Here is a 26,831-nt window from a genome sequence, read left to right on the forward strand (position 1 = left end):
TGTAAAATTACATTAACTTACTTTGTTTGAGACATGAATTCATCATAGAGAAATCTCTGTCTTTTCGAAAGGCGACACATAACAACATGTTCATACTTCTTAGGCATTTGTTTTTCAACATCGTCTTTGAGGCGCCGCAACAAAAATGGACGCAAGACCTGCATTAAAAGAAAAAGTAGATTTCTCATGAATGAACAAATCTAGTGTTCTGAGACTGAAAAAATATAAAACAAAAATTCAATTAAAAAAAGTTTCATTTCCAGTAGTAAGTCAAACTTCTAACAATTTATTATTATTGAACTGCTTCATTTGCAAACTATGTATATTTTATTTCTTGTATATGCTGCTGATTTTGTCTCAAATAGCTTCCATAAAGCATGTTTTAAGAAATATTTCTATATGAATAACTCCCACACTGATCCCTTCTAATTCTGTAATAATCTGAACATACTGTCTTCACTTTTCAACCAATCCTCCCACCACGTGGGTTCAAATATCTAGGCTTTCCCAATCAAATTACTGTTTCTCCCTTTAATTACTGTATAATAAACCAAGTCCTAATAAGTTTTCATATAAATCATGACCAGTGAATCTTCAAACTCAGTCAACAATAATATTTTGACTCCATCTGTAAACAATCTGGCATATACTTTAACACACACACATGCATGTATGACCGGTTTGTCATATTTTGTCTATTAAATTCTACTGACAAGGTAGGTATTGGGTAAATTGAGACTAAGGCAAAAGAAGCAAGTCTTGAGTGCAGCACAGAGAAAAAAAACCCAAGCTTGTATTTTTTAACTGAAAACACCTTTGCTTTATTATTTTTATGCCAATATGTTTCTATGAATGCCAACAATACAGTCGAGAGCAATCAAATTTAAAAAAAACACTGAAATAAGATATCTATAAATCATACTTACTTTATGCAAACGTTTGATGAGATTGTCATTGTATTCATGGCTTCCCTCTATCATACCTGACAACGGATTAGCAAACCATTCTTTGAAGTCCTTATGCGAAGAAAACACATTTGGCATCAAAAAGTGCATCAATGACCAAAGTTCCATTAAACTGTTTTGAAGCGGAGTTCCAGTTAATAATAATCGGCGTTGACTTTGAAAATTTAGAAGTGTCTGCCAACGTTGAGACTTGAAATTTTTTATATTTTGAGCCTAAAAATTCAGAGAAACAGTGGATTACATTTAGTGGCAATCAAGAAATTATTTAAAGGAGAAAAAAAAAATATTCAGCACTATAGCAACTATACAACTCACAACTGCCTTCATCTTAACTACAAGTTTATGATTTCAGACAATTCTGTGTACTCAAAAATTAAAATTTTAGAACAATAAATGAACACTTCTTTGAGACTGGTATACACAGCTTCTTTAATTTATGATTCAACAACCCTATTGTAATATTAACCCTTTAGCTTTCAGATTTCTTTATCAAATATATTACTTATGTAATACGAATGGTTTGAATTAATCATGGAAGATTTCAATGAAGTATTTGCATATTTTCAGAATGATATTGGATAGAAGGTGCAAGAGGTTGGATTTGGTCAGTTTTAACATATTAAGGCTGGATATTACTGGATTAAATGCTAGATGGTTAAATAAATCAAAATAACTGCAAATCAATACTTACTTCATCTAAAATGAAATACTTCCATTTTTTCCTCCTAAAGGCTTGATGGTCTTGAATAACTAGTTTATAGGACGTAATACAAACATGGAACGCATTTGTTTTGGTCCAACCCTACAAAAAAAAAAAGTGACATTTTTGAAATTGCAAGGTCTTATTCAAATAAATTGTTAAAATGTAGATAAAGAATGAAATATTCAATAGATTGTTTAACTCACTGTTCTCTTAGCTTTCCTTTCTTTTGGATTACCATAATATGTCAAGATTTTGAAGGCAGGACACCATTTCTTTAATTCCATTTCCCAATTGAGCATTACACTAGTTGGTACCACAATTAAATGTGGACCCCAAATACCTAATAAAACAGTAACAAATAATAAGAATCAGCTCAAACAACCAAGTGCATTTCAAAAGCTTTTAATTTCAAATAATAAATCAAATTACTTAATTTCAAATAGATATTAATAATAATTACCCTTTTCACAAGCTAAATGAGCCAACAGGGCAATGGTTTGAATAGTTTTACCCAAACCCATTTCATCGGCTAAAATTCCATTGAGTTTCTTTTCATGCATCGTGGCCAACCAATCTAGACCAACGTGCTGATATTCACGTAAAGTATGCTTCAACAAGAAAGGGACGGCTACTTTCACCTGAAATAAATATTATCCAATTATATAATTAAAGTAGTAAATTACCACCATACAAAAAAATGAGTAAATTATACATTACAATTAAAAAACTATTTAAAAGAATAATTTTTTTTAAAAAGTACTGCTAAACAAATACTAAAAAAAATAATAATAAATAAGCAAGACTGACACAAAAGGAACTGACTATTAAAAAATTTTTTAATGATTAACTGCTTTGAAATTATTGCAATTTACAGAATGTGGTACTCTAAAATTAAGTTGCTAATATCACATAACTACATTAGTTACAAGAAGGCAGTGGGGGGGGGGGGCTATAAAAGCACAGAATACAAGCCATCAATTTATGTTGCATGTATGTGTGCACATGCACACGAGTATATACACAGACAATGATTTCTCAGGACAGTGTTTTACAGCTGGTTGTTCTTTTTGTTGCTAACTCTATTAGTTGCCTTTTAACACATAAAATAGGTAGTTAAAATGTATGACGTACCAATCTAAAACTAAAGTAGACACATGTGTGTACATGTATGTGCTCACATGTCCATCTGAATGCTGTTTTTCAAAGACAGCCTTTCCCATGCTGGCATCAGTTGTGCCAAAACTTGATGAAGACATATTCTTTCCCCAGATCCCCATCCACCTGTCTTCAAACCAAAACTATATTTTTATTCCACGAGGCACTGGTGCGGTTTTGGGTTTCAGCTTGCTACATGGCAGCATCTGCCCAAGGCACCACAGCAGAACTGAACCCTCAACTACATGGTTTCAACAAATTTCTCGCCTACACTTGCAAATATGTACATGTACACACCCAAACACTAGTTGACATGAAAAAGTGAACATCAAGACAATGGGATATATCATCATCATCATCATCATCATCATTTAGCGTCCGTTTTCCATGCTAACATGGGTTGGACGGTTTAACTGGGGTCTGTGAAGCCGGAAGGCTTCATCAGGCCCAGTCAGATTTGGCAGTGTTTCTACGGCTGGATGCCCTTCCTAACACCAACCACTCCATGTCTATATATATATAGACAGCAAGGAACTTGCAGGACAAGACTCCCCAACTGCAGGGTGAGGGCAGTATTGAGGGAAGAAGCCTTGTGCCAAGTGGTGCGTGGTTAAATTAAGACAAAGGGAGAGAAACATAACAAGGTCTTCCCTTAACTATGTCAGTTTTGTGTGAAGACCAGTGGAATAACAATACTTCACTTGAGAAATAAGTTTTAGTGACAATGGGGTCACACAACACTGCCTAAGTAAGTATACTACCTAAATAAGTTTTGTCTAACCCTTACAAAAAGCAGATTTAAAAACAATTATCATAATGGCGTGTATGCATGTATATGAGTACATGCGCACTGCACACACACACACATACATTTTCTTTCTGTTTAAAATAAGTATTCAAACATTTCAGTAAGTATGCTTGTAATGTGGATGGTGCCTAACAGGTTTTCCAATAGGACTAACTAGCATTTAATTTATGAACCTGATTATTATCTAATTCAATTTTTTTTCTCATTAATAACATCCATATGGAAGGGTGAAGAAATAGCCATAATTCTACAAATGGCAATCATAATGTTAATTCACTGCCAAGACTTCAAAATAAGAAATTTATGTAAAGGAAAGAGGTGTTGACAAGAACTGGACATACAAAGAAGTTGGACATTTCTAATTATGAAAATATTTGAAAATCTGAAAGAATGCTAACTTTATAGGAAATGGGAATAAAAGCAGTAACAGAACATAAACAATTCAAAAACAGGGAAAGACACACAGTGCTGGAGTTTAACATATATATATATATATATGGAAGACAGGATGAAAAGAAATGAAATAAAGGCACTTAAAACAAAAATATTCACTTAGTTAATAATTATCATAAATGATTAACAAACCTGAGTAGTTTCCAGAGTTATCCTTTTGGTTGTAAACTTTGTGCTTCAGCAGCAATATCGGTAATTTCTTTTCCAGGTGCCTTTCCTTCTAATGTTGCAACCTAAAATGGATTTGGATATATATATATATATATATATATACATATGTTCACACACACACAAACATATACATTAATATAAACACATATACAGAGTGTTATGACATATTAGCTCCTTTGTTATGGGCAGAATCAGCACAGCTGATGGAATAACGGAATAATGGAAGTTACTGTTTGTTTAATAGTGAAGGGCAAGGGTACAATTTGCATTAAAGTGCTTTCTGCTCTTAAGAAGGATCAGAAACTATGTATTGTTTCAATGTTTAAAAGGGGGTCAATACGATTTTGTCCAGAAATCACATTTTCAATATCTAAATTTCTCCCTATCCCCACCACAATTTCTTAATTTGTAACTTTTTCTGAATTTTTTTTTGTTATTTACATAGAAAAATATAGAGATTATGAATCTGGGATATATATATATATATATACACACACACACACACATTTTTTGTAGTCTAATTTTTCTTAAAGAAACACTCAATGCCCTTTCCTCCACCTTGCCCATCCATCACCTACCAGCTTTCAAAAAGCTAAAATCTCCGAATCTTTCACTTTTGGCTTAAGTTTCTAGCATGCCCAGAATTCTACTTCATTCGCTCAGTACCACCATAATATCCAACCGTACTAGACCCCACATAATGCTTAGAATTCCTTTCCAATCACTTTGTTCTCCTAGAGCTTCTTCTATGCTCTCATATGTTCCACATGGGTGCTGATTACAAACGTTGAAGAAGAACAACATTAATGGCATCATCATTCTCACTGGTCTTCAACATGCTCTCAGCACTCAATACCTCTTCCTCCAAACTGAGCAAGTAGAAGAAAAAAAAAAGAATGACATACCTTATTAGATTGAGAACCTTCCTGAATTTCTGGATGCATTAAATATTCCAGTCCAATCTCTTCATTAACACCATTATTGCTGTCTTCTTCATCATCATCATCATCATCATCCTCTTCCTCCTCCTCTTCTTGATCCTCCTCTTCTTCAGTCTCATCTAAATGAAAAGGTTAAGTTCATTGGTGTTACTAATGCAAATCAACATACACGCCAAAACTGAAATAATTATATTTTAAATTAAATCATTAATTAACCCTTTACCATTATCAGATCCATACTCTTCAGTGTCTTCTGTTGTGTCTCCAGATTCCTCAACATCTGGCATCTCAAAATCACTGTTGTAAGCACCTTCATACTTCTTAATTAATTCTTCAATAGACATTTCACCTGAAAATAAGTTCCACAATTATATTAAGTTAACGGAAAAGACATTTTTTTTGTTATGCTCTCTTTAATAATAATCATTTGCAGTATCTGGATGAAACTTGGATTTAAAACCAGAAAATATTTGTGCATTTATAAACAATAAAATTTAATAGGTTCCTATAACTATTTTCAAGATTAAACATTATTAACCAAATATAAAATTACAGCAGGGAAAATAATTAATCAGAATCAAATTCAAAAATTAAGATACACAGTCAATTATGAGAGAAGTTCAAATGGTAAGAATGAATTTTTAATTATGAAGAGTAAAGATAGAATTTTTTTTTAAAGTTTATATTTAACTAATAGACAACTAATTTATACTATGATAAAACTAGCATTAAATTAATATCCAATGCATTGTGAAATATAACCAATAACACATACTTTCTTTTTCTAGCTCTGATATTTCTTCAAGATGGCTTTGATTTCTTTCATGTTTTTCTTGTTCTTCAATGGTATCTTCCATATCTTCCTCTTCTTGATCTTCAGTTTGAAATTCTTCATCACTAATTTTCTCCTGGGGGGAAAAAAAAGAGAGAAATGGATTGAATCTCTTAAAATATCGATAATCATGGAGTAATGGACATTAAATGAAGATAACAATCATTACAATATTATTTGTATGGAAACTATCAATTTGCAATAAATGGGTCACAATAACCCGATTTCAGGTGAACCTTCTCCTCACCTCAGATTCGGAGACTTTTATCTTTCTCTCTGGCTTTAATTCTGCAGGTTTTTCGAGAATTTCTTCTGGGAGGCTTTTCAAAAGTTCTTCCAAGGGTACATCCCCTTCCTTTTGTAAAAGGGCTATTTCATCTTGGATAGACTGAAATGAAAAACAACCATATAAACATTTAAATTTCTTAATCTTTTCACAAAAATAAATTTCTCAATTCTTTCAAAGCTTTGAAAGTATCCACAAAATTTCAACAATTGGCATTGTGAAAGGTAATTTTAAGCTAAGTAGTTCCAAACGTCTGATTCTATTCATAATACATCTATTTTTTGATTATTATCAAAAGTCTAAAACAATTGCAGAGAAATGCAAGCTCTGCATGGATAGTAGTATCAACTACATAAATTTTGGCAAGCCAGTGTGTATCAGTATATGGATTTGTGGAGAAAGTATAAGGTGATACTGGGGAAAAATATGAATAAGAGAGATGGTTAATTACAGTACATTGGAAGAATATCGGTAATTTTTCAAGAAAGAATACAGTAAGGAAAAGAAACATATTTGGCTGAGTAATCATGTGCTTAGTAATAGAATATAAACATTGTAGAAAGACTTCAGGAAATTTCAGGACAATTCAACCTGTCGTAAAGTTCCTTCATACCAAGACATTTCTTATGCTTTATCTCGTTAAGGTACCTGGTTACCTTCTTTACATGTGCTAGCATCACAAAGACAGCACCATTACATTTTGTAAAACAGGTGGCATCAAGCAGAGTGTTCAGTCAGAAACCATGCCAAAGCAGACAATGGAATGCCACACAGCCCTCTAGATCCTGTCAAACCATCCAACTCATGACATCACGGGAGGATGTTAAATGATGACAATGATTATTAAAAGGAACATTCTCATTTAACTATGTCTGAGTATAAATTTTCCGTCAATTTGATTTATTGTCAAAAGAAATACTTGATCAGTGATGCATTTACATAAAATTACATTGATATTTTACTTGAACACAAAATACAAGGAACTATGAATGTAAAGTAATCAGAAGTCAGTGTCAATATTCTATATCGATCACTACTGGGATGTGATGGATAGATTGTTACAACCAAGTTAGTGCATATTAAGATCTGCTGGTCAAAGGGGCTGCTTCACTATCACTTTACAGTTTTTGACATGGTTTCAACAGATGAATTAGTGGGAGAGCTTGTCATATTCTCTGCTTGTTTGTCAGTAACTTTACTGAGAACTAGTTACATTCTTTCCTGTCTCTCCAATTCCCCTTTCTAGTTACCTGCACAAATGTACTTGCCTAAATTATTGAATATTCTCTATGCTTATATTTACTCCCCTACCCCTGATCAATATCTCTCTAATAACCATTTCTGGCCTTTCTGTTGGCACACTTTACAAGTGTGGTATGTGGTTGAGAACTTTGCTTTCCAACCCTGTAATTCAGTTCCACTTCATAACACCTTGAGAAAGTGTCTTCTGTTAAAGCTCCAGTAGACTAAATAGTCATAAAATGAAACAGCCCCTTACATATATTGCATAGAATTATAGGCCAAAATCTTAGGGAAATTTGTTATTTCTATTAAGTAAAATGAGAGTATAAAGGCTCCCTTTCCAAATAGTAAGCAAATTAAGTGACAGATGCTGGCAATAGCAGTTTTGATATACAATATATATATATGAACATTCCCTAACCTGTTTTACTCATATATCTACTATACTGTAATTCCAAATAGCTTAAAAGCGATGTTGAGTTAAGGGTTAACTGCTGCTGTATAATACCTATTGAAAAGCATCTTCTGTTATATAACCACAGATGGATCCAAACCATTTCAGTGTAATTTAGTAAATAGAAACTGTGGAAGTATGTTGGCTGGATTGAAATTGCTCTTGACCTGGTTCCCAGGCTAACGATAACTGCTTTGTCTATTATGGTTCCTTTCTATCTTGCAAAAGGTGATGGGTGCTGATTTCCCTTTTCTGGCTGAATCACCATTTTTATAGCTGCTTTCTATGCCGGCATGGTTGGATGGCTCATCATGATCTGAGTTACTTCTCAATGGTTAGGTGTTGTATGTCAGAATGTCCTTCCTAACATTCAATATTTTGTGTGTGTGTGTGTGTATGTGTATATATATATATATATATATATATATATATATATATATATATATATTTATTTATTATAATAAATATTAGGGAATAAATCCAAATTTACAGGGAAAAATCAGATTTAGGATTAAATCCAATTTTATAGTAAAATATTATATAATATAATTCGAGACAAAACCACTATTTTGCAAAACAAACAAGGAAAGACTTAATCAATACATAAAAATTTTTTTTTTAATATAAAGAAATAAACTGCCACTACAATCGTTTCATGTCTTCAATGACATTCGTCAGGTGGATTTTCGATCTCCTAATCTGTTTTAATTTATGAAGTGAAATCCACCTGACGAATGTCATTGAAGACATGAAACGATTGTAGTGGCGGTTTATTTCTTTATATTAAAAATGTTTATGTATTGATTAAGTCTTTCCTTGTTTGTTTTGCAAAATAGTGGTTTTGTCTCGAATTATATTATATAATATTTATTTATTATATATAACAAGATGACTTCTTTCATGCTAGGTCTGCTCAATCAGGGTTAATGTAAAATTAGACAACAACTAGTGTGCAACTTGTCTACATCATTCTCTTGTGGTGTTTACAAAGGGTAGAAACCAGAGCAAAATTTAGTACAAACTAAAAAGCATTACTTCCAACTAAAACGTGCCTGCCTCAGGCTGATGATCTACTTCTAGCCACATAAAGAAATAACTTGAAACCATGTGGATTTACGTTCATGGGTGTTTTCTACTATAAGCAGTCTTAAGTTATTGCTATGATCAAAATAAAAGCTCAAACTATATGTAACACTTTCTTCAGATTAAAATATAGTTGTTCTTGTATATATTTACAAGTTAAATGAATACATTTAGTAATGATCACCATTTAATGTCTACGTTCGAAGGTGGCATGGGTGATCGGGCAGTTGCTAGAACTGCATCATGCTCCAGTGCTTTGTATGATTGGATGCTCTTCCTAATACCAACCACTTTACAGTATACACTGAATACTTTTTTACATGGTACTAGCAAACTAAAGGTGACCATGCAACTTGCAAGACTACATATCATGAAAAAGACAAGAGAAGTTAAAGTATGAAAAAAGGGGTTAGAACAGAGCAGACTTCTAGTATTACAAAACAAGGGTAGAAGTAGCCAGGTAGATCTAGAAAGAGCTAAAAAGTGGTGAAAAGGTTTCTAGGTAGATCCTCAAGGTACAAAGTGAGTAGAAGTTTGTGGGGATAAGGAACCAAAAGTAATGTACCTCATTATTCCCAGTTTCTCTTTCTTCTTTGTCAATAGTTTCTTCATCATCTGTTTCACTCTGATCAGGTTCAAAGTCATCTTAAAACAAAATATAAAAAAATATTCTTTTTACATTCAGTTCATAACATGAAGTTTAGGGTTACATATTTTGAATGCTATAATTTTTGATTCTCTTACTTTACAAAAATAACAAATTATAAGACAAGCATCACTGCTTCCCTCCACTACAACCTACACACTATTTCTTAGGCATTCATCACGAGTTAGTTTCCCGTTGCTATCCAAAGTGTGTTCATTTTCACGAAACACCATTTTTCAACTAATTTTCAACAAGCTTTCTACACCTATGAGGTTATTCAGAGCGTATAGAGCTAAAACAATTAACACGAAATATTTGGTCTAATACTCTAATAATTCTTCTTATCTACTATTCTGAACCGCTACTATACATCACAGAGACCCCATCCCACCTAGAATGAAATGCAAAATTAACTTTGGCAGAATTTGAACTCTGAACATATAAAGCCATAACAAAGAAACAATGTACTTGTCTAATGCTCTCACAATTTGGTTAATTCATTACCTTTAAATATTACTACTAAGTGTTTTACTGGTACCACATATGATGAAAAACGAGATTTGAACTTTAAAAAAAAAGGGGAGGAAGACAGTTAATTTAGAAGCAATTCCATTTAAGCGACTCTTTAATTGCTTTAAATAATAATTATTAATTAAATAACCATAATAAAACGGAGAAACAAAATTATATCTCTAAAATTAAGAAAATTCGTGCATTACCATCTCCACTGGCGTTGGAATGTTCGGGAGTACTTGTTATGGACCCAACAACAGAGGATGAAACACCTTTTCCCAAATCAGATTTAGCCAGACTTTCTGTTAACCATGAAGAATATTTTTCTGTTTGGTCAACTATGAAATTCAGGTGTATATCTAAAGCTTTTCGTCTTTTCTCTTCAAGCCTAGTTTGCTGCTTGTACTGAACAACCTGAAAATATTTACCAAATTAAATTGATTAAATGAATTGTGTTCACAGTTTTGATGCAAAATCGGAAGGAAATATGTTTTTATGTGCCAACATCCTGGATAAAAGCAAAAAGTAACTTCATTCTACATCCAGAAGATTCTTAAAATAGTCTTCTTCAAATCAGAAAGAATGATCAAGATACAATTTTAACTTTGGCAGGATTTGAACTCTGAACATATAAAGCCATAACAAAGACAGCAATGTAGTTGTCTAATGCTCTCACAATTTGGTTAATTCCTTACCTTTAAATATTACTTAGTATTTTATTGGTATCACATAAGATGAAAAACAATGAGATTTGGACATAAAAAAAACAAAAATTTAAATTTGCTAATTCATGCATAAATCCATCTTAATAGAGTGCAAAATAAGTTTAAAATTCAACGAGTATATTTTTCCTTTTAAATGTGTGCACTCAAAACACTAATAGCAAAAGTTAAGTGTTCACTGGTATAAAATTATAAACTTCAGTTTCATACTGACTACATTAAACAGTCAACTTCAAATCAACAGGTAAAAAAGTATTAAAGACTAGAAGGCTTTAAGTGTGTGTTGATATGTAGTTGCTGTCTTCACAAGCATACGGTGTCAATATGTACCATCTAAAGTAACATACATACCATAATATAATTAATATTGCAAAGATTTATCAATTCAGATTACATTGATTGGTATTTTGTTCTTGTTAATTTGCTAAGAAAGCATTAACTTTGGAGATCAAACTAAGAAAATTTACCAAACTAAAAGCAGATACAGACATTTAACCCTTTAGCTTTCAGATTATTCTATCAAGTGTAAAGCTTATTTAGCCATGCTGTTTTGAATTAATCATGCATTATCTCATAACTTTAAGATTTCAATAATGTGATTGTTCAGTATCAGATTGATGTAGAGTATGTGTGAAAGACCAGGTCTGGCTGGTCTGAATAAAAAACAAGTTGAATATTTTGGCAATATACAACTGGTTTAAATGCTAAAGGGTTAAATATAAATACCTGGAAAACTATAAATTGTTGTTTTTGACAATTTACAGGATAAATTGCTCAACCCTAGAAAATTGGTAAAAAAATATGGTATAATATGAAAAAAATGAACTAAAAGTATGCAACAAATATTTGATCGTATAAACAACCTTTTCGATGTTCGCCCAAAATTCTTTCACTTGTTTTGCCACTTGACCAGCTATTCTTTTCAATTTTTGGGCTTCCTCTTTCACAGCTTTCTGTTCTTTTTGATCTTGTTCTTGGTGATATTTAGCAACCATACGGGATAGCTAAAAAATAAATTTCAAAACCTCTATTAAAATACAATGTTCTAATCAGTATCAAATAAATTTAGTTTCAGCACTTTAGAAGCAAGCAAATTACTAATATCAAACTTTCAGATTAGCTAAGACCATGTGTATTCCTCTCCAGATTCTACATTGATTCAAATATGTTAACTCTTTGTTACCATATTTCTGTTGAAATACAGTGGCTTCCTTTCAATTAATTTGAAGAACAATTAAGAAATTATTAAAATAACTTTGTCAATTAATTAATCTAGTGTTTGGAACAATATTAACATGAATGTTTGATGGAAGGTTTTAAAATTTAGGTCACTTTTAAAATGGAAAGCTGGTTATCACAGAACTGGAGAACTTGTTTTTGATTCAAGTTGGCATCAAAATAGTGAGGTAAAAAGAACTGTCAAAAATGTTTGGTATAACATTATTTAAAAATAACAAAATATCCTATTCTAAACCAATCAGGTTTTTTAACCAATTATACAGGGTGTCCACAAAGTCTGGGTACATGGGGATTAACACATACTTTAAGAAATTATATTTCTTATATTAAATTGTTTATGTTACGATTTTATTTACTCCATGTACCCAGACTTTGTGGACACCCTGTATATTAGAATACTAATACTTCAGTGCTTAGAGCTCAACAGAAAAATTACTTCAATCGTCAATGTATACACGTGCACATACCAACTGTATGTATATGTTTTCAATAATGAATACTCCTGTTTGTTCAAAAGAATGTATAATCTTCTTACAGTATTTTAATGTAAGTGGCTGAGTGTTCTTACAGGTTTTTGCAACAATCTTCAGGTGAATTAAATGTCACATTGTATGTGGAAAAGTTGGCCTTTCTTTGAGTACAGGTACAGTCCCTACAATAGAACTGAATCCAGGAACTCATTGTCTGCAAACAGACCTTAAATGATCAGCCACACCTGTACATACATACATGTATCGCCATTTAATGGCAAAGTTGCTCAACATGAGATTTCATCTCAGAATATAACTAAAATACAAAGAAAATTTCTGCCATTCAACCAACCCACCATATAAGGGGGTTCCACCTATTCCAATTTACTCAGAAGGTAAAGCTCAACCCAGAGATACAGTAGAAAAGCCTTTTCACAAGATACCACTTAGTGGGATTGAACCCACAACTTTATGCAAGCACACATGTGTGTTACTAATACACTTTCATTTTAAATTCACCTTTCTAGCTGCAGCCTTTTTCCACTTTCTTTCCTGAGCAAAATCAGCTGCTAGCCACTGCATTTCTTCCAGTAGATAATCCCAATGGGCTTTATTCCTGATTGGTTCCTGTACTTTAGGCAGGCGCCGTGCTGACCAAAGACCATCTTTCCTGAGTTCAGCTACCCTGTGCATCACTTGAGCTTCTTGTTTGGCCCTCTCAACAATAGCTTCTTGTGAACCAATAGCACTGTCATATACTGCTGAAATAGCTTGCTGTCGAGTATTCAAACGATGTGCTGGAGACGTTGGAGACTTCGGTGTCCGCACCATTGATTGGGTCCCACTAAATGAAACAACAGAAAACCCAAAATTAAACATGGTGTATATTATAGGAAACTGTTTAAAATTCAAGGTGAAAATGTAAATAGTATTAATAAAAATTGTATCTTACACAGGAGATAAAAGAGCATTCTTGATAATTTGAGATGACTGTGCAACAGAAGGTTTTACATCTGTCGTTTTCGTTGATGATGTGGTAATCGTTGATAAATGCAGAGGTAATGTCTGAGAGACAACTGTAGATGTTGAAATAGATCCAGATGTACTACTATCTGTTGGTGTGGGTGTCGTGGAAACTGTTATAACTGTAGTAGTAGTGACAGTACTTGTAGCTGTTGCCGTGGGGACACAAGAGCTAGCACTAGCTGGACTGCTAATTGGAGCAGCACTAATTACAGGCAAACCTAAATTTTCCAAAGATAATTTATTTAAATATACAAATACTGGGTGAAGATAAAATATACATGCAGCATACGATAAGTTATTCAGATACCTATTTTACACATTTTCAGTTTAAATTTGCTATTCCAAACCATTACAGTAGTTACTAGTTTAAAGATTAATTGTTACTAGAGTTCACAAAGGATTGTCATCAAAACGGTTGAGCAAGAATAAAAGTTAAACAATCATGAATTAAAATTAACCAAAAATTTTGCTGGGGTTTTAAATTTTCTTAGTTACAGTAAATAATGAACATTTTAACTTAAATCATCACAAATGTGATTTTAATCTTTAGCAACGGAATAAAACTTCATACTTACCTTTCAATATTTGTGCATGTCTGTATAAACACACACACGCACACACTCATCATACATACAGGCACATACAAAAACACATATTCACTAATGGACATACATGAATCCAGCAAAAATTAAATATAAATATCAAAGCTAATAAAATTTAAATCGAAATAAAACCATTCTTATTGATGACACATTCAATAAAACACTTCACTTTAACATTCAAACAAGTATATGGATATAATAGCATGCTGTGGAAGCAAAATTTATATATGAAAAGCAAACAATATCTATTTTAATAAATTCTGAAAATCCGAAATAAACTAAGTTCTATATTCTTTCCTATGAAACTATTTTACTAAATATGACTTTCAAATCTTAACTTTACTAAAATTAAATAATCTTTAAAATTTAGTGCTTTACGGAATTTAACTTAAAATACAGAACTAAAAATAATGAAAATTAGATAATTGAAAAATCAAACATTCAAAGCAGAAATGAAAAGCTAAGTTTACTTGTAACATTAAAATAAAATTCTACTTAATAATAAGTGATCATAATTAATCGCAACAACAGACTGAGCTTAAAATTATATCTACGTCTCTAACTGCTAATTTACATTGAATCAAGAATATTTTTAAAATTTTCCTAATATGTATATTGTGAAAATAAAACCCAAAATTTTTTTTATAATCAACCACAAAACCATATATAACACCAAAGACATCAATCCTGGAAACAATTTCACCAGGAGCTTTCCAGAATGATAGAGAAAATGAATGTTGATATATACTACAAAGCATGCAGACAACATAGGAATGGTTATTCTCACTGAAAAAGCCATTCTTAAGCATACTGAACAGAGGACAATGCTGTGCTAGCCACATTGAATGTCTTCAGTAGGAAATGTGGTGATACCCTGTTGATGATGATGATGATGCTGTTGTTGTTGTTGTTGTAGCTGTTGTGAAGATATTTGTCTCTGAAACTCTTGTAACCACTCCAAACTACCAGGATTAAGTGTGAGAGGAGATGGTGCAAGTTGAAATACTGCAATACCTTGCTGTGTTAATGCTGCCAATGTGGGTGTAAGAGTTGTTGGTGTACTTGTTGCCAAATTTTGGGCTGACAAAACACTCCCGACATTTCCAGTGTTCTTCATTGGCTGCAAATGAAAATCAAAAAAGTGATTGTTTTCTTTTAAATACATTATCACAAATGATATGAATTTTGTAATTAAAAAGTGATAGCTTCAAAACAACCAATGAATTATAGATACTTCAATTATGAAAACAAATGAAAAATCTTAATAAATGAACTTCTTGGACATGTCCAAATATGATTTATATCTCAAAAAAATAACTAATTCAGCAAAAGTTTTAAAGTAATTTACTCAGAAATATTTTGATGTTTAAATATTCACATTACTGTCTTTTTTATATATAGATTCAATACATACAAAGAATGGGGCAGTTCTTTACTTTAATCCCAACTCATTCCCTCATACTAAAGCAGATATTTTCTTAGAAGTGTTATATTTTCTACAAAATACCCGACCAATTTTTTTACAGATTTCCTACTGTTGTGTCAAGATTGAATGGTCTTTTCCAAAAATGTTATCAATAAAAAAAGTTAATATGACAAAATATTTCTAATAATGTTTAAACTTTAATAATCATATAATCATGAGCATTTGACACCAAACACCAATACCTGTTTTAAAATAATATAAAATACATCATTAAACCTACTCTAACTTCAAAGATTCAGTGAAGTAACAGTCACCATATACCAGAAATTATTATCAATCAATAACAATAAAAAAAAAGCAGAATCATAATTGTGTAGAAATGGTTATATGCTTATCTAATATAACACTTTTTTTTTTTTAGCATTTAATCTGGCCATATCCAGACCAAATATTCCATGTTTTATGTTAAAACTGACTAGATTCAACCTCTCCCACTCACCCTAAAAATATGCAACCACACCATTGAAATCTTGAAACAACAAAATAATGCATGGTTAATTCAAAACAATGTGAATAAATAAGCATTACATTTGGCAAAGAAACTTGAATGCTAAAGTGTTAAAGATCTGAGGAGCTATGTTTCGGTAAAAATAATCACTTGTGAAAATAAATTCTATATGTAGCAAACAATGAAATGATTACGTAAGAAAAATGTTCTTTAATCCCAAAATCGAAAACAATACCTAAAGAAATTAGCTGATGCAAGAATAGTGTTTTTAAAAAAAGAGGTTAAAAATCGGAGTTTGTCAAAATACCCTTACAAAAATATCTTAAAATTACAAAATAGTCAAGTGTAATTAGTAGTAAATTATTCAGTGGACAAAAACTTAAATACAAATAGAAAAAAAAAAATATTAAGAAATGAATTGTGGTTTAATTAAGTGTTTGAATAAAAGTTTACATACAAAGAAAATCAAATAAAAATTATCAGCATACTAGTGCAAACATCAGAATCTGAATGACTGATCTTTTTTTTTTCTTTATTTCTCTTTGGAATTTAAAGTAAATTGTCAAGATATTAAGGATGGCAGTCAAATTCAAAAGCCAATATAACTTAAACTATTTTAAGAGTATTCCATGAGCTAGTTTTTGTGAAATGTGAGAATTATCAAGTTTTAACACTCACTATTGACTTTGTACGATAAGAATGGAAGATGTGAAATATATACACAGTTAAGGAATGGAGTAGATAAAAATTTATCTACTCCATTCCTTAACTCTTGTATTTTTATTTGCACACCTGGCAACCCTGGCTGCCTACCATGAAATATAAAAAATTTTCAGCTTATACTTTCATGCAGAAAAAATCCACAACCTTCCACTCCAATAAATCACTATTGCTCCTGAAAGCTTTTTTTTTTTTTTTTTTTTTTTTATTCAACAGATTGCTTGAAGCCCACTTTCTTCCTACCTCGATTCTCTTTTCCTTGTTCCAGTCATTTGACTGTGGCCATGCTGGAGCACCGCCTTTAATCGAGCAAATCGACCCCGGGACTTATTCTTTCATAAGCCCAGTACTTATTCTATCGGTCTCTTTTGCCGAACAGCTAAGTAACGGGAACGTAAACACACCAGCATCGGTTGTCAAGCGATGTTAGGGGGACAGACACACATACGCATATATATATATACATATATACGACGGGCTTCTTTCAGTTTCCGTCTACCAAATCCACTCACAAGGCTTTGGTCAGCCCGGGGCTATAGTAAAAGACACTTACCCACTTATATATAAATTGCTGAAACTATTTAATTACATGATTACTTGAGATGAAGTGGAGTGGAAATACTAAAATACAATCAAGATTTACAACTAAATATGCAGTAAATTTTCAGATAGCACATCCTGAGCATTGAGATAATGGCACACAAGCATTGATTACAATGGGCTGGGCACCTTGTTCAGATGAATGACCAGGATTCCTATAGGTGCTATATAATGAAGTTGTTTGTAGAAAGTGCCTCCAGCAAAAACCAAGACTTACAAGGATTGTGTAAAGTCCTCATTGGAGACAGGTGAAATATGGGAGATCAATTGGGGAAGAAAAAAATTATCACTGCTACCAATGGAGAAAATGAATAAAGTAAAGAGAGGATGTTTTTGAAGAAATGCGCATTGTGCATTAACTGAAGTGAGGGACTCAAAAACACACTGCCAGTGCAGTGAATGGGAGATGTTTTATCAGCAGTATCTGCAGACATGCATGTCAATCAAGAGCTGGACTCATCAGTCACCAGCGAAAGATAAAGTATAATTCTGTCGGAATACACAGTGTTCTTAGTGGTGGGCTTCTTTGGTCAAGAGAGGACAGCCATCAGACAGATACACACATAAAAGTAAGGCATTGAACAATACACCTGTGAGAGAGGGCTAGATAACGGAAAGGTAGCAGTTAACACTTCAAAACTTATGCCTTGTTTGCAATTATTATAAACTAGCTTCCATTTGAAAATCAAACTAAAATGAAGCATAAAGAACATCTGGGATTAAATGTTCATCAAACAAATCAACAAATCACAAGGCCATAATTATAATAATAAACTATGGCCTAATAAAATCACAAAGCCATAGTTTGAACTTTAGTAGATGTACTAAGACTAGAAATCTATCCAAAGATGAAGAACTTTACAAGCATTAAATTGTTAATGCTAGAGTTCCATGTATGTAAAATAGTGATCACTAAGGAAACTAAGAAGGTTCATCCCTCTGAAATTTGACACTAAGGATTGTGAGGTTGTACAAGTCGTGTATGGATGTGCAGTCAGCAAGGTGAGAATCAAAAAGTCAGCAATGACTAATAAGCCAGTTCAGTTCTCAGCAAATAAGTTTAAACTTAGCTAGCCATGGGAATACCTGTGCCGACAATCTGGTTTTCATAGTAGAAGCTGTATAATATTTGGAGAAATTTCAGATGTGAAAGCAAAACCTGGTATTGAAAGATTAAAAAAAGTCTAAGTATTAATAAGTTGGAGAGAAGACAAGACCTTAATACCATCAATGAAATGGCTGAGCCTAGTATACAGAAAAGGACATAGAAATTCCATAGAATGTACCCAGTGTAAACTATGGACACACATCAAGTGTAGTTGGATCAGAGGGCAAACCAGTAAAAAAGGCAGAATTCACATGCAACAGATGAATAAGGGGCAATAAGAACTAAGAACATTTGAGAAATAGATTCTCTCAAATGCTTGAGAAGCTCCTTTGAATTAGTTGATAGTGTATATTACCTAGGTGGCCTAATTAGTAGTTGGAATGGGTTCTCTTAAAAGCACATTATCCAAAAGTAAGAAGAGGTTGGAAAAGTTAAGGGTGATATTATCTTTATTGGCAACTAAAGCCTTCTCCTTCAGAATGAACATGATATTGTATAATGCTTATGCTTGAAGCGCAATATGCATTGTAGTAAAACAAAGCCTTCAATACAAAGAATTTTCAAAGACTAGAAAGAAAAAGAAGCAAGCGTGCTTTGTTGGAATGTTAATGGGTGCAAATGAAATGAGAGATCTCGATATAAGATAATAGATGTAGTATGCAAGAGAGAAGACTACAATGGTGCAGATATGCGATGTGTTTGGATGATATCAGGCACATAAAAGAAGCACCAAGTGTTGAAAATGAATGGAACTTGCCAAAGAAGCAAACCAAGGAAGACTTACATCTATATCTGTACCCTCCTTCCATTTCGTTCTTGCTAAGTCTATTTGCCACCTTTCTTGGTGATTCAATACCCTATCATCTTTTATCACCTCTCTCTCTCTCTCCTAGTCACTGCACAATACCATCCCATGACACCCTCAACAATGACCATTTTTATGACAGCCCCTCATGTCTCTCTCTCTCTCACTTAAAAACTAATGTATAGCCATTGCTAGGGTCTCCTCCTCTCATACATCATCCTATCAGCCTCTCCCCCCACCCCGCTTCAGGTCACTCTTTTATTGAAATCCATATACTCCCTTACCAGCTAACATTACTCCCTCTTCTATACTGCCAACTGCCACTCTCTGGCCACAGATCATTTCTTCAACACTTCACCCCCACCTCTGAAACATACAGCTACCATTACTGTCACATTACAATCTGCCTTCTGTTGTTACTCCTCCAACACTGTCGTTCCCAATTCTTCCTTCTCTTCTACACCATCACCTCAAGCACCACCTCTCTTCAAACCCTTTGTATTTTCTCCCTTCAGACATAGTCAACATGCCTCTCTTCCTAGTCACATTGCTATGAATGAATGGAGACACCATTACACAATAAGAATTCTGTCTTGCAGAGCACAAAGCAACCACACAAATACTTGTAGTAAAATAAGTGAACCAAATATATTTTGTAGTCATTTTAGTTTCATTGTGTAAATAACACAAGTTTCTTTGGTACTGGCAGCACAATAAAATGCACTCACAAATGTTAAGTGGCTGGTGTTAAGAAGGGAAACCACACCAAAATATGCAAATGATGTGTGGTCACCAACCATACCAAGAAGGGAAGTAACTCTAAATAAGAATCGATTTAGACTGTGATAACCCATACAAACCATGCCAGTATGAAAATGAAAGTGTACGGTAATATTAACAGTTATGATGAGGTATCAAAATATCTAAAAAGTCCCATTAAAACAATAAAAAAAGAAAATGAATGAAACAAAACTAATTCACAAAAGACAAATAACAGCATTAAGCTTCATCTTTATCCCAACAGCAAGTTGTAAACAGGTGGATGGCCAGATTAATTATGCATTGCCTTTCTAAATGCAGCTCTCGAAGTATAAACGTGAATCTTTGAGTTGAATATAGAATGTGTGTGTTGATAATGAAAATACAAAAAGATACAAATTTCAGTGAACAATATTGTGAGATTTTCTAACTACCACGTGCACACACAAAAAAAAAAAGCTAAATGTACAAGAATCAGTAGTTGACATATAAATGAGGGTGGGGTGGGGGTGATAAGCTAGTGAACTGCCTTAGAGTTGAAATTTGTAAACTGTATGTTATCTTGCAGAAATAACACTTCTGTGGTAATGACTGTGTTAGCATCCTAAACAAAAAAAAAAATCAGGATTTAGGAAATTACGATGACCACCACTATCGCTTTCTTTTACATGCTAAACATTAAATGAAATGAAGTAAACCCAACAATAGTCGTTAGTGTCATCACCATCATTTAATGATGATATCATATCTGATTAAATTATCTAATACTTGGTTTGATAACAATTCTGTATTTTGAACCTGGCAAATTAAATTGAGGTGTTCATTGATAAGTAACAAATTGTTAAGTAACAAATCTAACTTATCAGATACATCTAAAGGTGTAAGATAAACCAGGGGAAAACAGTAAGCCAGTTTCTTGTGCTTTCAGACATTCCTTGTAGTCCTAGGCTAATCATGAAAGTTCATATTTACACCGTTTCTTACAATGTAAAGTTATAATCTAAAGTTAATCTAAAAGCAGATTATGGAAACCCAATGACATTTTGGTCTTAAATTTTTGGTATAAAACATTTCAGGAGTTACGTAAAATTCATGATGATCTTACTAGATAATGTCTGGACATCCCAAACCGATTACAATATTACTAAGACAGATAAAACGCAAACGTGAAACAGGCTGTGTGCCCAGTTTCAGCACACAAAATGAAATAATGGGAAATATATTTTATCTTTGTATAACTAGGATAAAATGTATGGACTCTTTAGTGTTAAGATTACAGTCAAATGTAAAGCTTATTTACATTGATTTGAATGAACCATATATAATCTTGAAGCTATGAGATTTTGATATGGTTATTTATTTTTAGAATGACATTGTAGGGTAGTACACCTACAGAGGCCAAATCTGGCCAGTTTTAACATAAAAGACAAAATATTTGAGGCTGAAATGGCCATTTCAAATTATTGTGGATAAAATGTTTAAAACAATATAATAGCCATATACTAAAACTGCAAATATTTGGTGTATTTTTCTAGAAATGAAAGGAAAATCATATCTTACTGAGGAGTCCAATTCCAATGTTTCATCTTCATCATCACTGTCCAAAGATTTTGCTTTTAAAAACTGAACAAGTTGTAATGGAGGACGTTTCTTCCAATGGTGGAAATCCATAATATTCCCACTACCATTTAAAAAATAACATTCTGTCCAATGTTCAGAATAGTTTTCTTTTAATTCAGCCATTTCTTTAAGTTTATGGCTTATAATTTTTTTCCTATATGCAGCTATTTCCGGTGTACTAGGAGGCTTCTCTTCCAGTTTAATCCGTTTTCTAGGTGGTGCAACTGTTGTAGATGTTGATGCCGACGTACTAAGTGAGAAGTTGCCAGCACTTGAAGTGAGCACTTGTGAAGAGTCTAGAGATGAGCAAGTAATTGAGGTTACACTAGCATCTGTTGTTACAGCGACATTTGCTCCCGAACTTGTGCCACATGGCAGCCTTTGAGTGAATCGATGAGTTGGTAAACTCATTCCAAACACAGGCTGAGGTTGTTGATGGTTAGCTACATTAACAGAAAGTGGTGGTATACCACTCCCAGATACACTCAACTGACATTGCTGCCCATGGTGATGAATAGTTCCAGACATATTTGGTTGTGCTTGCGTTTGTAAACGAGCAGCTGAAGATGCAATTGAAAGCACCTGCTGGATTGCATTTGCATCCTGTATTGACAAAGTTGAATGACTAGCAAGTGTACTGGGCTGTGTAACTACAACTGTTGCTGCTGCAGCTGCTTGGAGTGGAGTCTGGGGCTGTGGTGATCTTTGTATTGAAACAGGAGAAAACATTTCTGAAACAAAAATATAAATCCATTAGCAAAACACAGAAACAAGGACAGAAAACAAATTTAGATTCATTTATTAAAATTAATGTAAAAAATAAACCCATTTTATTTATTCAAATATATTATTACATCAATATGGATATTTCAAGTAATCAAAAATCTAAGAAATTAATGAATGCTTGAATTTATAACCCAAATCAATCTTAATCACTTTCAGGAAAACTGACCAAGTATGATTAAAAATTTCCTATCCATGTTCATTACATTTTGAGGATTTGAACCATGTGTATTGATTTTAACAGTCCTGGTTTATATAAGTCCCTATGTAGTACTTGCATAAACATACATTTGTTTTAACACTAACTCCCTATTCTAATAACACCCCTTTTTCCTTATTTCATATGATCTCACCTACCTATATATCATGACAACGAAGGTTCCAGTTGATTCAATCAACAGAACAGCCTGCTCGTGAAATTAACGTGCAAGTGGCTGAGCACTCCACAAATACGTGTACCCTTAACGCAGTTCTTGGGGAGATTCAGCATGACACAGTGTGACAAGGTTGGCCCTTAGAAATACAGGTACAACAGAAACAGGAAGAAAGAGAGAAAGTTGTGGTGAAAGAGTACAGCAGGGTTTGCCACAACTCGCTGCCAGAGCCTCATGGAGCTTTAGGCGTTTTCGCTCAATAAACACAACGCCTGGTCTGGGAATTGAAACCGCGAGTCTGCTGCCTTAATCACTGAGCCATAGATGACAACTCCCATTATATCTAATATTTTAGCTGTAACCTTTCTTACCATGCTATATCTATACTGAAAGTGTAGAGTTTACTCACCAATTGCCTGCCTATCTGGCTCAGCTTCATGTGGTGTAAGCACATAATGCTGTAAAACACTCTGCTTGAACCCAGCAGAAGAGTTTTGCTGCTGCTGCTGCTGGGATGCCAGGCCCGATACATTTGCAACTGTTTTCTTCAAGGCATTGCTGACATCATTGTCCCTCTGCATAGTACCAAGCTGGGATGTTTCGACTACAAAAAAGGAAAATAGATATCATTTAAGACTACAGAAAAACAGAAATAGAAGGAAATCAAAGAATGTCTAACAATCGAGTACCTGAAGTATTGAACTAACATTGGTTCATTTGTATCTAAATTAAAATATTTGATTGAATTTTTATTTATGAAGTCTCTCACTTGGAAAATATTTATCAGTTTTTGGTATTTACATTTAAATATTTAAAATTTGTTAGTTTCACTTCTATCTATACCACACAATTTTTTCCCCATAATTCACACAAAATCCACTTTCTTTAGTGCGAAATGAATAAGTGAGAGGAGGGCCTTTCACTTCCCTGAACAATTTTTAAAGGGAATTATGATAGTAAAACAGTGTTGTATTGTGGAACACAATAATATATTAAGAGAAAAGACTCATTCTGAGTATTTAATACCAAAACATTTGAAGAAAAATTAAAACGCAAAAAGAGAAATTATTAATTTTCTTCTGCAGTTAAGAGTTCTCGATTTTTTAGGAATTAAAAGTTACTTTGTAAATAACTCGATGAACAAGTAACAACAAAAACAACAACAACAAAAAATCTAAAGAATCATAAGTAAATTTTGAAAATTTAAAGAATGAAAAGTTGTGTTTTTGTAATTTATGTCTTGACAAGTGTATTTTTTCACTAATTCTGGAAGAGATTTAGCATTATCTAAATTTTATCAACTACAAAATAGTCGTTATAAAAATGATACAAACACAAACGAAACGAAAGTTTATTAGGATGCGAAATATAAATACTATGGATATTATAATTACTACTAATCAGTTAAGAGTAAATCACTTAGAGACTTTAATATCAATATCAACACCAGAGCCGCAGAAACTTAGCTACAAAAATAACTGATAAATCTCCCTCCTCAAAATACCCTAGCTTCTTAACAAGGAAGGACACGAAAGAATGTAATCCTAGATACACTATGTCCGAAGAAATGGCTAATAACGGATAGGTCTTTAATTATATATATTTACTCAAATCACGTCATTTAAATATTTAACATTTCGACTACAAAAATGTATGGCATACTTAAAACAGCCTCGTGTAGAGTTCCTGTCTCGTCTGCAATGTGCGTGCTATGTGTGATTTTAATAATCTATTTGAAATCGGCAGCAAATAAGGAAGAAAGATCCACATAAAACTAACCCGACAACCTTATTTTATACACTGGGATTAATTTATCTTTAAAAAAAAAAAAGATATCAGAATTTATCAGTCTAGGTAGTGTCTTTCATGTATGGGAAATTGCTGGATTCACTGCCGTTTAGTATTACATAAACGTTTTGTAGTTAAGGGTGGTGAAGGAAACATCATAAATGAATGAAATACACTTCAATGTAAACCTCACCAATAAGTAAACATACAACATAAATAAAGTACTACAGGATGTTGGGCATTCGTTTTATTAACGTCACAGAAAAATTAATTCAGCTACGAACAAAATATAACAAGTCCAGTCGAAATATACCAAACATAACACATACAGTGAAAATGATTGAAATAAAATGAAAACTACATCGTAAATACACGCACTGAATGTAAAATGTATGGTATACTTAAAACAGCCTCGTGTAGAGTTCCTGTCTCGACTGCAATGTGCGTGCTATGTGTGATTTTAATAATCTATTTGAAATCGGCAACAAATAAGGAAGAAAGATCCACATAAAACTAACCCGACAACCTTACTTTATACACTGGGATTAAAATGGTTACTCTCATCCGAGAGTAACCCTAACTGAAGGCACCCGTAAATATTATAAATCAACCTGTTCTTGTTTTCTGGTGAGACCAGCAATATAAATGTTTCTTCGGCAATCTTCGCCGTTTCTTCTCTCACACACAGACACACAGATATATATATATATACACACACACATATACACAAAAGATCGAGAGTGATGGAACAAAGTGCGCTCGCTAACTGAAAAGAAGCTGACGAAAGGGGAAAACGTGAACCAACCTGCTAAACAGCGAGACTCTCTCTCTCTCTCTCTCACCACATAAAAAAACACGAACTAATTAATGTCGGCACCAACCGTATTTACAAACTGCAAATACAAATCCTGTTCAGCAATCTAAGAAATTACATTACAAATACACGATGTATAAATAAAACCTTTAAATGAAATCTAAAAAATTAATATACGCAAAACCTCGGAGTAACGATGGCGTAAAATTTCAATTTATATTATTAGCTTTTACGCTATCGATTACTCTTAACCATGTTATATTACTACTGTGAATGCGCAAGTATGTGACACAGATGCACGTATACATACACATAAGCATATATAGATACATATGTACACAACCTTTGAATGTCACATCCATATCCCTTCGATAATCTGATGCATGCACCAATAAACATTCATAGGTTGTGTGTAGAAAGAGAGAGAGATTAATTTCATATTGTTATACACTGTAAATCATTTTCTAACAAAGACCAAAGCTACTATCGGTAATTTGATCCCAAACTTGGCTGGTAGTTTATTTTATATCAATCGACCCCAGAAAGACAAATGACAAAGCTTAATTAGTTTGGAATTCATTTTGTTCGACATCAAACGACCGGCCTATAAAATGCCGCCGTATTACTAAGCTTATAAAGAACTAGATTATTTCTAATTTACAAGCTGCAAGTTTACACATAAAAATATATTCAATGTCCGCTAATATACAATTTGAATTCTTCGTACACAGCCCTAAATTTCGACGAGAACAAACTTAAATGTTTCATATGTAAATTAAAATGAGGAGGAGAATGAGTAGGTGGCATTATTTGCATCAAAGACAAGTTTGGGGTATTTATTTTGTAATTGCAATTAAATTATACATTAATTGAAGTGACGAGATTCCTGTAAAATACATTTCATTTTCGCTCCTTCTACTTTATCAATGAAGGTCAAGGTGTTTGGTTAATTTTCTCATTAAAGTATCTATACTGTACTGAAGCACATACGCACAATAAAAGTATTACACACACACACACAGTTCTTGAGTCTTAAATAAGATAGACCAAGTCACGTGGTTTGCACCAACAACCTACTTCTCTCTCTGGTTCTACCCTATCACATTTTGATGGTATAATATTCACCAATTGATTACACTAATCCGAAGCGCAAATCAGTGGCTGAGAGGGTGACTTCATAAACCTTTCGCTAATATATCTAGCGGTTGAAGCTAA

The 26,831-nt window shown here is 33.0% G+C and overlaps 1 protein-coding gene across 1 annotated transcript in view; it reads right to left on the reverse strand.

The window, feature by feature from the left end:
- LOC115222464 (helicase domino-like) overlaps positions 1-26,831 on the reverse strand; it is a 132,085-nt gene that overhangs the window by 70,659 nt on the left and 34,595 nt on the right. Inside the window, 19 exon segments of the mRNA XM_029792668.2 lie at positions 22-158; positions 927-1,178; positions 1,657-1,767; positions 1,872-2,008; positions 2,129-2,306; positions 4,217-4,236; positions 4,239-4,317; positions 5,161-5,315; positions 5,420-5,545; positions 5,972-6,104; positions 6,276-6,416; positions 9,659-9,738; positions 10,459-10,666; positions 11,838-11,978; positions 13,203-13,527; positions 13,636-13,927; positions 15,185-15,431; positions 21,798-22,588; positions 23,424-23,618. Coding sequence (XP_029648528.1) covers positions 22-158; positions 927-1,178; positions 1,657-1,767; positions 1,872-2,008; positions 2,129-2,306; positions 4,217-4,236; positions 4,239-4,317; positions 5,161-5,315; positions 5,420-5,545; positions 5,972-6,104; positions 6,276-6,416; positions 9,659-9,738; positions 10,459-10,666; positions 11,838-11,978; positions 13,203-13,527; positions 13,636-13,927; positions 15,185-15,431; positions 21,798-22,588; positions 23,424-23,595 — 3,725 coding nt within the window. The 5' untranslated portion in view covers positions 23,596-23,618.

The sequence above is a fragment of the Octopus sinensis genome, linkage group LG20, assembly GCF_006345805.1.
Source record: "Octopus sinensis linkage group LG20, ASM634580v1, whole genome shotgun sequence".
NCBI lineage: Eukaryota > Metazoa > Mollusca > Cephalopoda > Octopoda > Octopodidae > Octopus > Octopus sinensis.